This window comes from Lutjanus erythropterus, chromosome 15 (genome assembly GCF_056507025.1).
Source record: "Lutjanus erythropterus isolate fLutEry1 chromosome 15, fLutEry1.hap2, whole genome shotgun sequence".
In the NCBI taxonomy this organism is placed as follows: domain Eukaryota; kingdom Metazoa; phylum Chordata; class Actinopteri; order Lutjaniformes; family Lutjanidae; genus Lutjanus; species Lutjanus erythropterus.
Genome location: NC_139331.1, coordinates 13,319,963 through 13,333,757, shown reverse-complemented (window position 1 = coordinate 13,333,757; position 13,795 = coordinate 13,319,963). Strand labels below are relative to the sequence as shown.

The following is a 13,795-nucleotide window of genomic DNA, read 5'->3' as shown; positions in this document are numbered from 1 at the left end:
GAGTTCTCTGGTTGCCCCCCCCTTTTCACTTTCTCTATTCTCGGGGCAAATGGATGGTATGCGGTGTGGCTGATTGGAGGTGAGAGCCATATCGGTCGCTGGAGATTCACTAATACAAACTCAAAACTACTGTGTATTCACTATTCACAGCCCATGCCCACACAGTAATCAGATAGCTGGCCGACTGACAAGCAGCAGTGGAGTGGAATGTGCAGAGTGGAGAGAGACGGATGAAAGACAAGGCAAATGGCAGCCCTTTGTGTTTGTGCGTGTGTATGGCTGTGCATCTAGTCAACGTACAACAGACATATTGTCAAAATTGGATCTATTATTATTTTTTTCTCCCCATTTGGTATTCAGCATGTTTAATAACCAGGTCATTTTCTTTCTGGCCATTAATTCTTTGATGCGATAACTCTGAAGGATGCGCCGCTCACAGAAAAAGGCTTTTACCAAAGCACGCCTCTGAATTGCACCTTATTTGTCATGTGTCTTTATACTGTATAATTTCATCTACCGAATTAATTCAGAGCCGAGCACCCAGTGTCAGTCAGGAGAATGGAGGGAGCTAAATGAGTGAAAATTCCAGCCAAATAGAAGGGCGAGTGTCATTTCAGGTTAATTAAATCCCTGCTTTGAGTCTGGCATGAACACAGACCTCTTTCAGGATGGTAAAGACAAACTCCTTCATTTTCAGTTCGAGTGTCGCCAATACAATCACAAGTCTGATCTGTTTCGCATGTTTAATGGCTGGACCAGGGCAGGGATGGATTTAGGGCCACTGGGGCCATTGAGCCTCCATACCCCTTCTTTTCTCCCTTTTTATTCCTCGAATAAATGGTAATCCATAAAATCAAACTTTTATTAAATAAACTTTTTTTTATTATTATTATATTATTGGAGTTTGGATAGTGAATTGAGGAGTCCCACAGCCTAAGGAAAGAGGTTGTTCTGTAGCTTGGTGGCAGTGGTTACTTCTGTATCTCTTGTTAGACGGCAGCAGGGTGAACTAATGAATCATAAAAATAAACTGTTATTGTTGACTATGGAGGATTGTGGAGTCTCATAGCCTGAGGAAAGAAGCTGTTCTGTAGTCTGGTGGTAGGGCAATGGATACTTCAGTATCTGTTGCCAGATGGCAGCAGAGTGAACGGGCAAGGGTGTCTTCTAATATCCTTCTTGCTCTGTTTTTCAGCACTGCTGGGGTAGTTTCACTTCATTTTTCAACAGTCAATACACCATGCCAGCAGTCTGTTTACACGAGTTGGCTATTGCCTTCCTGAATCATCTCCACAGATGTGCAGTCAGATCACTGAATAGTCCAAGTTAGTGGACAGGCCCTGAGACACTCATTAATTAAGCATTCTGATGCCATTTTAGTCAAGGAAAAACATAATTAATTAGTGGGGGAAAAAAACTATATGAGGCATTTTATGGGGCCCTTAGGAGCTTGGGGCCTAAAGCAGTTTCCGACCTTTGCCTTCTGGTAAAGAACCCCTGGACCAGGGCTGCCTAAAGTGGGAGCTTTCATAAGGTTCAGTCTGGCCCACAAGATGTTTCTGGCAAAAAATAAAAAACAAACAAAAATGTGTAGGATTCCTGTTTATTTAAGTCAAAATCAAATGAAAAATGTCTTTTAATCCCTTATACATCATATCCACAGTCATATTGTGCACCTATTAAATAATATATGGAAAAGAAATCTTTTAAAAAAGAAATTTCTTTGTATTCCTCTATCAAAATCTAATCACGTTTTCTTCCTGTTAAACACAAATGATGTGTGCGTATATAGGCTTGAACCAACCAGTTTTAACCAGTAATGTCATGACATCAACCTTCATATTTTAGCAGCACAGAGCCAAGATTCATTAGTTAGCTAGGTAGTAACGGCATGGTATGTCAGGTTATGTCATGCCCACTATTCAGCGCTCAGATCAAATTTCTCCCAACATGATGTCCCTCCTGCCTTGTCCTGTTTCACTCAGAAACACACCATGATATGGATCCTAGAAACTCTCAAGATGCTTTTTGATCTGGACTAGTTTGTCTGAGCATGGAGGGTATTCATGATGATAAAGACAAAGTCCTTAATTCCAGCTTTGGTCTCGCCGAGACAATCACAGGTCTGAGCAGTTTCCCACATTTAATGTTTAGACAGTTGTGTAGAACACATATCCATCCACAAATTGAGACTGTCAACAGTTTTGATCGTATGTTTTCTGATACTGTAATGATTCTCAGAAACACTGTATCGTGATATTGTGATACATGCAAAGGTTTTTGGCAGTGGTTCATTTTGTGTGTTTAAATCCCTAATTGCGAGATAGCCATGTTGCATCTATATTCACTGTTCTGATTGCTTAAAAACAGGGTGTCCATTAAAAGTCTCAAAAAGTCTAAAATCCAATAATCTGAATTTTAAGGCCTGAGAATATCTGAATTACAATTTTGATGGGTCTTAAGAATTTATTGGATTAATGACGTTAAATTACTTTTATAAAATTGCATTTGTCAGTCTCAAGCAAAGCTATAAAAGAAATGATCTAAGTGTTCTTTGAAGACCAAAGTTCAGCTCAGTCTCTATTGTCCTGCTTGAAATGTGGCTTGCAGCAAAACCAGACAGTGTTATCCAGTGACTTTACTTTGTGCAGGTTGTTCATTTTTAAAAAAGAAAAATATGCTATCCTCTTTTATGTGTCTGGGGCTCTTTTTGCTGTGGTATGAAAAAGGTATTGTGTGTCATTATTTTTATACGAGTATTGCATCAAAGTTTAAAATTCTAGTGTCACGACTCCACCACACACAGACACCTTGCTTCAGAGCTGCAACAATTTTATTGATTATTTGATCAGTCGATTGAAAGGAAATTAGTTTAGTAGTAGTCACTATTTTGATAATCAATTCATTGTTTTAGTCAGTTTTCAAGCAAAAATGTCAAACATTTGCTGGTTCCAGTTTCTTAAATATGTTGTAGACTTTCTTAGTCATTTATGATGGTAAATGAAGAGTCTTTGAGTTTTTGACTGTTGATTGGAGAGGGAAAATTGTGAGCATTTTCCACAATTCAAAAAGAAAATAATCATTAGTAGCAGCCTTACCTTGCTTGTGAAATGTGACATTCCTTACCGCTGTTGTGTTTATGATGGTAGCGCTCAGACTGGTTCAGAAAAGTAACCCCCTGTGCTCATCAAGGGAAGGGAAGATTTGCCACCTCTTCTTATCTAAACCATCATGTATGTTATCCTTATCTTCCCCCAGCATGGAATATGTGCCTTTATAATGCAGACTGCACTTTGTGCCAGTTGCCAAATAGATGTTTACTACGCACCACAGCCTGCAGTCTATGAAATGAAATGCTCTGTTAATTCAAAGACGACAGTATAGAAGCGGGCTCCCTCTATAATCATAACGTTTCACATTATTGTGTCTGTAGCTCACTATTTGAATCTCTTAGCGCTCTTCTTTTAGTGGCGTTCTCCATAGGAGATTAACCGAGCTGCAGTATTGGTTATCCCTCCTAAGGCTGTAGAATAAGTTGCTAGTCTCCCGCTGCTTTTCACTCTCAGCATCCCCTCATGGTGCCTCATTAAGAAGCAGAGAAACAAGTGCCTCCGACCCATTGCTACAGTAAGGCCAGGCCCAACATGCTGCTGCTACACCACATTATACAACTCATTGTGTTTTGTGGCCTTCAACAGTGCGTTGGTTCGCTCTGAGCATGTTTTCTCAGATTGTGTTCCGTCCCTGTTTTTCTATTTTTTATTTTTTATTTATTTATTTTTTTCCCCATTCTTTCCAGAGGGGAAGACAAGTGTGGGGAGGGAGGGTATTTTTCTAAGACAGAGAGGGAGAGAAGCGGGTGTTGGGATTTGGGGATAAGCAATTGTTTTCTCATTGAGCGACATTTGAAGGTCAACTCTTCACCGAGCGGGGCACTTGCGAGAAGCCAAAGAATTTTATTTCAGTATGAATAATGCATTGACAGTCTCTGTTTTCAGCCCACACCTCTTTTAGATGCTTTTTAATCTCATTCAGCTTCCCTTCATTGAAGTTCTAGTGCTGCAGTGTAAATTTACAGAGGTCAAACGCACTTATACAAGTATCTTTTCTCGTGATAATGATAGTTTCTGATCTCATTCCCAGCACCATGTTCAGTCCCACTTTATTTTACAGAACACCAATGAGATGTAACAAGCTGTACTTTGCATTGAATTAGATAAAAGCTATATAAATATTATCTTTTTTAGACTGTTTTAGAGCCTTTGTAGACCCGTATTAGACTTTATTAGAGGGTAATTAAGGACACGTTACAACAGAACTGTACTGTAAACTAAAGTGCATTAAGTCACATTATCTGCTGACAATATTACAGCCTGTGCCATCACCCATAGACACAGTATTATTCAACCTCTATGATTTGATGATCTGATTCACATACTGTTTTTAAAAGGGGAAATATCATATTTATGATTTCACTTTAGTTTACTGTACAGTTCTGTAGTAATGTGCCCTTAATTAACCTCTAAGAAAATCAAATTAGGGTCTTAAAAGAGTCTAATACTGTCTAATAAAGAACATATTATTTCTAGTTTTTGTCTAATGAGATACAAAATATGGCTTGTAACATCTTTTTAGTGCACTGTAAAATAAAATGTGACATATATTCTTCAGTAGAGTATAGACTATTTCTTCTTGCATGCTTACTTCTCTGCTACATATTTATATCTACATCTCATTTTGCCTTTGCTGAAATGTTTGATCAAATCTGCACGTGTCACTTCTTCTCTATCATATAATGAACATTGTTCCTTAGCGATATTTTGCTCCACAATCTGCACTTTTCCAACATTTTTGTTCTGTTTCTTGTTGTCATGCTACTGTTGCTCATGTATGTATGGAAGAGAGGAAATTCTAAACCCAAATGTGGCATTGTCTGTTTCTTTTTCTTGTTCTACAGAGATGTTGAAGGAGCTGAACCAGCAGCGCAGAGCGAAAGAGTTTACAGACCTGAAAATTATTGTTGAAGGCAAAGAGTTTGAAGTCCACCAAAATGTTCTAGCTTCCTGCAGCTTGTATTTCAAGGACCTGGTGAAAAGGTTTGCCTTCGCTTCCCCTCCCACCAGCTGTTGATCCAATCTGTTCTTTTCATAGGGCGCATTTGTGTCGCTTTTTTTTTTTTTCCCTTCCCCTCTCTCTCTTGCAGGTGTGTGAAGACTTTGGTTCCTAGCACAGGGCCAGCAGCCATTCCTTCCTCTTCCCGCTCAAATGAATGTATCTGAAACTGGAGAAAAAAGGTCAACGCTCGTCATTACCTTTCCTCCCCATGTAGGGCAATTTAACCACATTTCCATTTTAATGAGCAGTGAAAATGTTCCATGACTGGGGATGTTTTAAAACTCACCAAAGGGCCAAAACAAAAGAATCATACATTCTACACTTTGGGTGGTAAATTCGCCAAAGCCACGCTGTCTTCTGTGGGCATTCTGAGGGATTTTTGTCTCCCAAGCTACTATATTTTTCTGTTGCTAATTCTTGAGTTTTTGCAGCAAAACAGCCTTTTCATATGCTAATAAATCTTGGTTAGTCTAATAAAAAAAGACATTTCATAGTCATAAACAAAGGACAAAACAAAAGCACATCTAAGAACCACCACTTTCACAGGTTAACACCACCCTTCACTAATGTATTCATTTGATGTGGATCTAAGTATTCCCCTAGTATTCTGCCCTTCATACTCCATATTTTTTGTCTTCACGGGCTGTTTTGTTTCCGTGTCTGCATCCAAGTGTGTGTGTGTGTGTGTGAGTGTGTGTGTGTGTGTCAGCTATGGACCTTTTTAGTCTCTTTAGATGTGTGTGAGTATGACTGTGTACAGTCTGATAGCGCAAGTATGTCTTTTTTTATCTGCCTTGTTTTCCGGATAGGGAATACCATAATTCCCTAATGTCCTCATCCTTACTTCAAATCCTTGCAGGTGTTTTCGGCTTGATTGAGAGTCCCCTGGACCCAAAGTTGTTTTGCCGCCTTGGTGTTGTTTGTGTGTGTGTGTGTGTGTGCATGAGTGCGAGGGTGTGTTTGTTCTCGCTTGCATGGCTGGGGACGAAGTGCTGAGCAAAGACAAAGAAGACAAACAGAACGACACACACACACGCAGTCGCTAGCTGTAGCTGGAATGCCTTCAGGGAGTTTGCCACTTTGCCCCGCAGCCACGCTGCCTCCACCGCAAGCTCATCAGAGAGCGCCGGGCTGCTTATCAGCAGCCACGGCCTTCTCGCTCGCCGCCGATACGCTTGTTTCTCCTGAATGGGAGCGGAGTGAGGAACAGAGGTAGTAGAGCCAAAGAGCCACGTTTGTACTCGGACAGCTCGTCTCCATGACAGCTACACTCGTACACACCCCATGAATAAGAAAAGAGACACTGAGTCTTCCTTTGACCTTGACAATAGCAAGAGAAGCTTCCTGAGAGACTGAAGTGACTCTTGAGAGAACCGAAGCCCCCATGCTGGTCAACCTGTCTATCAGATTGTCTCGTCCGAGCCTCTTATGCAGGACAAAGCCACATCATTTATGCGTAAAGACAGGGGCCCTGAAATACACCGGGGGCTCCCAGAGGAGCGGGCTTGAATTTCATCAAGCTCATCCTCATGCCTGCTGCTGCCTACATTGTCTGATTTTTCTTGTTTAATTTGACAGTTTAATAGAGCAAGTTCTCATTAATTGGTTAATTAATTGTAAAACTACTTTGATTTATTGTCATAACACTGTCATTTTTCATGAAATTATGTGTAAAATAGAAATCTTCTCATTTGACTTCACACTGGAGAATATCTAATGAATTTGTTATACTAATTATTCATTTCGTAAGACGTCTCCGGTACGATGTAATGAAGTCATGATCATCAGCGATATGCTAACACGACACCGCCAACAGTGACTGTTGATTTTACAAGGCGTGTGGTACCTTGACTTTATGGAAATGAGAGGAGGACGGATATGAGAAGTTGACAAGAGAAAGACATAAAGGGAGCAAACTCAGGTTAAAAAAAATACTATACTTTAGTGTGTCAGAAATAGAGTTTAAGAATACAAAAGTCATTACAAGTATACCTATGCTTTTTTTGTGCTTAATTTAAGTATATTTAAAGTGTACGTTTATAAACTGTACTTCAAAATAGAAGTCATTTTCAAAAGCATAATTATTTTCAAGTCCTTTGTAATACTCTATTAATATGCTTTATCAAAGTGTACTTAAATCTCACTTCATTATAAGTGTATTTAAGTACGCGTTGAACTTTGAACTTAAATTTCATTAATCAAGCATGTACATCAATACATACAGAGTGCTTAAGTGTACAAAGTATACTTGAAGTTGTTCCATTTCAGCACGTAAAAGTGCAATAAATACACTTAAAACACAACACTGCCAACAGTGGGTGTTGATTTAATAAGGCACAATGCAACTTTATGGAAATGAGAACAGGACAGCAGTAGGAAGTTGACAAGAGAAGGACAGAAAGGGAGCAAACCTGGTTGATCAATTTAAGTATAATTATAGTGTTCATGTAAAAAGTGTACTTCAGAATAGATAACTGAGTTTTATTTGAGTGTACTAAAAATATATAAATTCTGCAACACTTTAAGCAGAATTTCGTGTACTGACAAGAAGTGTACTTTATTGTAAGTGTGCTGTAAATCATAAATTAGTGTACTTTTAAAAAATGTACTAAATTGCAAATACTTATAGTGGTTTAAGTAAGTTAGTTCGAAACAGTATAATGACTTTCAAGTAATTTGTAATACATTACTAGTATGCTTTATGAAAGTGTACTTTGTTTTCACTTCATTAGAAGTGTATTTAAGTGTGCTTTCAAAAAGTGCTCTATGATACAAGTTATTTAAAACTGTACTTCAGTCTACTTTGAATAAGTAGCACAAGCTAAGTGAACATAAATTTCATTAATTAAGTATAATTATGTATATTAGTACATACACAGCCATATAATTTAAGTGCACTAAGTGTACTTGAAGTTGTTCCACTTCAGCACATTAAACATACTGAGTACACTAAAAAATGTAAATACAGTTGTGAGTTTACATTTTAAAAGTATGATCATGTTGAAGGCCTTTGTAATACACTATTAATATGTTTTATTGAAGTCTAGTATGTTTTCACTTCATTCAGAGTGTATTTAAGTGTGCTTACAAAAAGTGCACAACAATATAAGTTTATTTAAAGCTGTACTTAAGTGTACTTTCCAAACGTTTATGAAAAACTGCAGTGTATCTACAGCATTATCTAGAGCCAATCTTTGATTTACGGTAATGAAAATAAAACAGTTCGTATTTTAAAATTATGCTTTGCTATATGTTAATTACAACTAAAATATACGTGGTACAAAATGAGTCGCTCCTAAATGGCAAACTTTAAGTTAACTAATCATTGACACACTTGAAGTGCGCTGATAATTAGTCTGACTGCAAGTACTCTCAAGTATGCTAAAATTTAATACACTTAACATATTTATTTTTCACCAGGGAAATCAAACGAATGCAAACGAGATCGGGCAGAGGGTATGGAGGAACATACGTAGCTGAGAGGTGCTTGCAGCCAGGCAGGAGTGTCATAAGCTTTGGTCAGAGAGGAGCAAAGACAGCCAAAGGCCCGTCTGTCATTGAGTTACAGCCTCCCATGTGCAGCTCAGGTCACTCTTTCAGTGCAGCTGGAATTATGCTGAGGCTACACGTGGCTCGCTACGGTCCACATCTTTACGAGGTCAAATAAGAGAGAGGGGGAGACTTCATCTCCTTATAGGCTCTGTATCCTGCCCGCCCTCCTGCGCCCAGCTCGTTCAGGAGGCATTCACTGCTGTTCAGACCCCCTGTCAGCTCGCCATAAACCACCACTGTGCGTGCGTGCGTGCCTGTGTGTACATTATGTGCTGGAAATCGGGAAAGAGTGTGTGTGTGTGTGTGTGTACACAAATGTACTTGACATGAAGCGTGTGCACGTGTTTTACTGCATGTGTGCTTACTGTGAGTGTGTGTGTATGTATGTGTGTGTGTGCGTAGGATGCAAGGACATAATTCTTGTGTGTTATCCAGGCAGGCTGCCATTAGTCTGAGAGAAAGTAGAGATGTAACGTTGGAGGGTGAGTGAGTGCACATCACACTTACTTTCCCTGGCCTACCCACACACACATACAAGACACACGCACTCACACACACTTACACACCCAGTGACTCACTGTAGAAATTGAGGGCTTAATTGGCAAAAAGCCGAAATTTAGCAGCATGGAATGGCAAAGTAATTATACAAATTTATTTGAAAAATGTGAAAATTTTCTTTTTGGGAGATACACCTCAGTCCCATTAGGCATGAGTTTCCAAGGAAAATTAAAATGGTGCTTCTATCTGGCTAATTTGAAGTCTTTTCAAATTCTCAATTTTCAAAAAAGCCTTAAAGGGACAGCTCACCCTGAAATCAAAAATACATATTTTTCCACTGGTTTGTAGTGCTGTTTATGCATCTGGATTGTTTTGCTGTGAGTTGCAGAGTTTTGGAGGTTTTGCCTGTAGAGATGGCTGCCTTCTCTCCAGTATAATGGAACTAGATGGCACTCGGTCTGTGGTGCTCAAAACACTATTAGTATATCAAATATGACTTTATCAAAGCAGTGCAGTATTTGCTGGGTTCAGTGTCAGTGCTTTGGACCAAACTTAATAGTTATGCTTAATCTAGGGCTGCAATGTCTGAAATGTCAGAAAATAATGAAACATGTCCATCCCAATTCCTCCAAGTCCAAAGTGATGCCTTTAAATGTCTTGTTTTGTCAGTTGAAAAACCAAAGATATTCTATTTAATATGAAAATAAACAGAAGAAGGCACGAAATCTCCATATTTGTGAGGATGAGGCCAGCATTTTCTGCCATTTTGCATGAAAAATTACTCAACAATTAATCAATAAACCAAAGAGGTTAATTGTTGAATTATTTTTATTCCTGAGTGGCTAGATTTACTATCCCGACATGGCATTTTTTCATGGACAAAGTGGTAGTCCTTATTGTTGAGACTTTTTTTTCTATGGCAGAATCTACCAGAACTACTTTCTTTTTACGAGAAAGAAAATAGTTCCTAAATGAAACTGGCTCACAATAAGGTCTGTGGATTATCTTGAGTAATCAGGTCATGATTTCTGGAAAAAGACGCTGATGTTGAATTTTTTAAATATATTTTCTTTTAGTGCTTTGAGCACTACAAGCTCTTAACTTTTTGTTAACCATGGTAATTAGGGTTAGGACCTGATTTAGGAAAACAGCACTTACAAATATACAGTTCCTAAGTCAGTGTTCTCCTAACTTAAGATAGGAACAGTGTATTACACAATCATCCCAAAATCTTAAATAAACTCTCCTAACTTTAGGATAACTGTTTAGCTAACAACAGATAACTTTACAGCTAAATGTAATTACTGATAGTATTTGCTAACATTGGCTAACGGTAATGTTCAGTAACAATAGCAAACAGTAGTGTCAGGTGACTTATTTAATCTGTATGGCTGCTCTTTTATTATTTTAATTAGTCCCATTATGTTGGAGAAAAAGCAGACATCTCTATGGGTGATATCACACCAAAACTATCTAGATGGATAAATAGCACCAAATGTAAGGGGAAAAATCTGTATTTTTATGGTGAATGTCCCTTTAAATGTTTGTATTCTCCATGGCCCACCCTCACCTCAAGTATTCGGGCTTCGCCCTAAAGTACGTGTTCATTCAACCTGGCACCTTACCCCATGATACCTGAAGGATGTAATGCCGCTCTGAAATGTACGTGCACGTCTGCCCTCGCCCCCGCCCAAAAAACCTATTACCCTACCCTTTAAAGGGCCGATGCACAGAGCAGGGAGACAGATCATCTCCGGTAATTCCATTTTACCCCTCAGGATTTTCCAATAAGTGTGCTCTGCAGGCATTTAATTTATGGCCACTGCATCTCCGCACCACAGTAAATGTAAAAAGGCTCCAGAATCTTTTTGAGCAGTCCTGACACATGCTTTCATGCCGTTTGTTTCTCCCCCCCCTCTTCTCCCTCTCTGTCGACCCCATGAGCTTTCTATGCTTGTGAGTCAGAGAGTGTTATGAGTATGAGATGGGTAGAGAGCTGTGTTAAAGCCCTTTACGGTGTCGGGCCCTGTGTGAACACTGCAGCTGAAGCCCTGAGTGCACTGTTCAGCCCGCTACTGCTCCATTCAGCCTGAGGGGAAGACAGGACACTATAATACTCGCCTCAAATTTCAATTAGCTGCATCGTTCTGACTGAGCTGTGTTTAAAGGTGTCTTTTACCCAAATTACTTGTCATATTGTCTCACTTAGTGTATAGAATGGAGGTGAATGCCCTTACTGCTACCACTACTTACTGCTGCTTATAGCACTGGAAAACATCAGTAGTAATCGTTCTTTACAGTAACAATGGGCATCATGCATTTTTGTACCATTATCTTAAATCCCTCTTACATTTTTCGGTGAGGTTTACTCACACAAGCATTGACGCAAATTGACCCTTCCTAGGTCCCGCCCCTTTTTTCTCTGTTCTCCAATAACAGTTGAGCAACTTTGGTACCCACCCAGGTTCTGTCAACTGTCTTGTCTTGTGTATGTTGGATTTATTTGTATATGTAATTTGCAACATATAGCCACTTAAGTTAGCCAATGTTCGCAAAATGCTAGCTAGCTAACTAGCTAATCTACACCAACAATTAGCTAGTTCCATCTGATAGCTAATGTTAGCAAAATGGTAGCTTACTAGCTAGCTGATCTACACCAATAATTAGATAGCTGGTCATCTAGTGTTTTGCCAACATTAGCTAACTAAACAGCAAACGGAAAAGAAAGTTAACTGAGGATCCATCAGGTACTTAGCTTGCTGAACTGTTACTAGAGCACAGATCAGACAGACAGGAGCAGAACATGAGGCCACCTGTTCAGAGTAGGTGCATGTTTGTAAGATATGATTATTAGCATAATAAATGACAATTAAAAAAAAAAGTCATATAATTCTGCCTGTTGAATTTCATTTGTGGCAAGTTTCATTCAGTCAGCAGTGGTAATAGGGAGAAAAAAATATGTAGATGGCAACAGGTTGTCAACAATAATGTTGAATACCTTAATGATGTTTTAATGTAATGTCGAGTGCAACACATGAAATTGAATTGACCCCCAGTGTATTTGGGTGAAGGTAGACATTTCAGAGATGGATTCCTCAAAGCCAGAGCAGCCAGAGCACATAAAAACTTTCTGCACATAGCTAGATCTCACTAAAGGTGGGTGACAAAATGCCTTTTTTTTTATTTCGCTGACCCGACCCTCTAATTGTGTAGGTGCAAATTAAATGTCACTTTCAAACCCACTGGCCCTTGCACATGGTACTTTCTCCATTTCTGTCATCATGCCTAAAAAAACTTTTTAAGTACAGTTCTTGTATCAAGAGTTCTGTCAATCCAATGTCCATGTTCAGTTTTCCCTCTCATTGCTGATGGCCCCATGTTCACACTTGGACGGAGGTTTTGGGCTTTTAAACTCTCCACCTGTCACCCTGTCCTTTTTGTCCTTTAGAGCGTCTGACACAAGCTGGACTTGTTACTGCCAGATAGGCCTCGAAGTCCTCCGTTTATTCCTTGCATTATGAGTGAAATACTGTGGTCTTTTTAGCGCAAAACAAACATGAGCAAAACATGAATCCCAGCCCTGATAAAGCTACCACATTATGTTTGTTTATTTTTATAATTTATTCTTGATTTATGTTGTGACAGAACATGTAAATGGAAGCCATTTTTAGCACAGACAGCGTAGGCTTTGCATGTGAATAAGCTTTCTATCTTAACATATCTCGGCAGTGTATGCACTTCCACGGAATAGATGGTCTTGTAAGAACAAGCTAAATGTATTCCCTGTAAAAATGGGCTTTTTTTTTAGGTTGAAGGATGTATTAGGAAGTGTGCATGTGTGAGTGTGTGAATGTGTGTGTTGCAGCTCCCCTCCTTCCTCTCCGCCTCTGCTCACCACCATTTTGACAGTCTCTGCTGATTTTAAGACTTCCTCTTGAATAAGTGGTGCATTTTTCACAAACAAATTTCTTTGCCTGAGTGTGCCCATCTTTTTTCCCCCTCCTCCTCCCTCCTCGCCCTATCTATCTCTCCTCCTCTGTCTCTCCTGTCCTCCCTGCCTCCCTCTGTCACTATTTAAATTCAAGTCTGCAATCAGACGCAGCATAAATATCCACCTCTTTTAGAAGCTCCGGAAAAAGTCATTTCCATAACATAAGTGCTCAGACAAAACAAACTGCCACTCGAGCTGGTTCCTATTGCACTAATTGAGCAGGTTGATGAGCATGCTCTTCCTTTATTTTTAGCCCTCTTTTCTCCCCCCCACCCTCCCTCCATCACTTTAACCCTGAACGACACCACTCCCCTTCCCTTCTTTCTGTCTTTACTACCTGCCCCCACTGCAGGGCTTTGTGCGGAAAAAGGGCAATAACACTATGTGGCTTTTTGCTTTGCAGGAGGAAAAAGAGTAACTACCTTGGTTTTTCCAGCCAATGTCCATCCAGAGACAAATGCCATTGTCTTTTTATTTTATTTTTGGATGTCCTTCTCCCCCCTCTCACCTCCTGAGTGCGCTTCAAATGACGACTAATGTCTCAGTTCATACACTACAGGCTACTGATGATTATTGCAGCGGGGACAAAGGCTCCGTTTAGGTGTGATGATGGTGGATTTTTTTCGGGGGTGGCGGGCG

The 13,795-nt window shown here is 39.6% G+C and overlaps 1 protein-coding gene across 4 annotated transcripts in view; it reads left to right on the top strand.

The window, feature by feature from the left end:
- klhl29 (kelch-like family member 29) overlaps window positions 1-13,795 on the top strand; it is a 321,705-nt gene that overhangs the window by 195,418 nt on the left and 112,492 nt on the right. For all 4 annotated transcript variants that reach the window (XM_084736948.1, XM_084736949.1, XM_084736950.1 and 1 more), the window contains one exon: window positions 4,958-5,096. In XM_084736948.1, coding sequence (XP_084593074.1) covers window positions 4,958-5,096 — 139 coding nt within the window. The remainder of the gene's footprint in view (window positions 1-4,957; window positions 5,097-13,795) is intronic.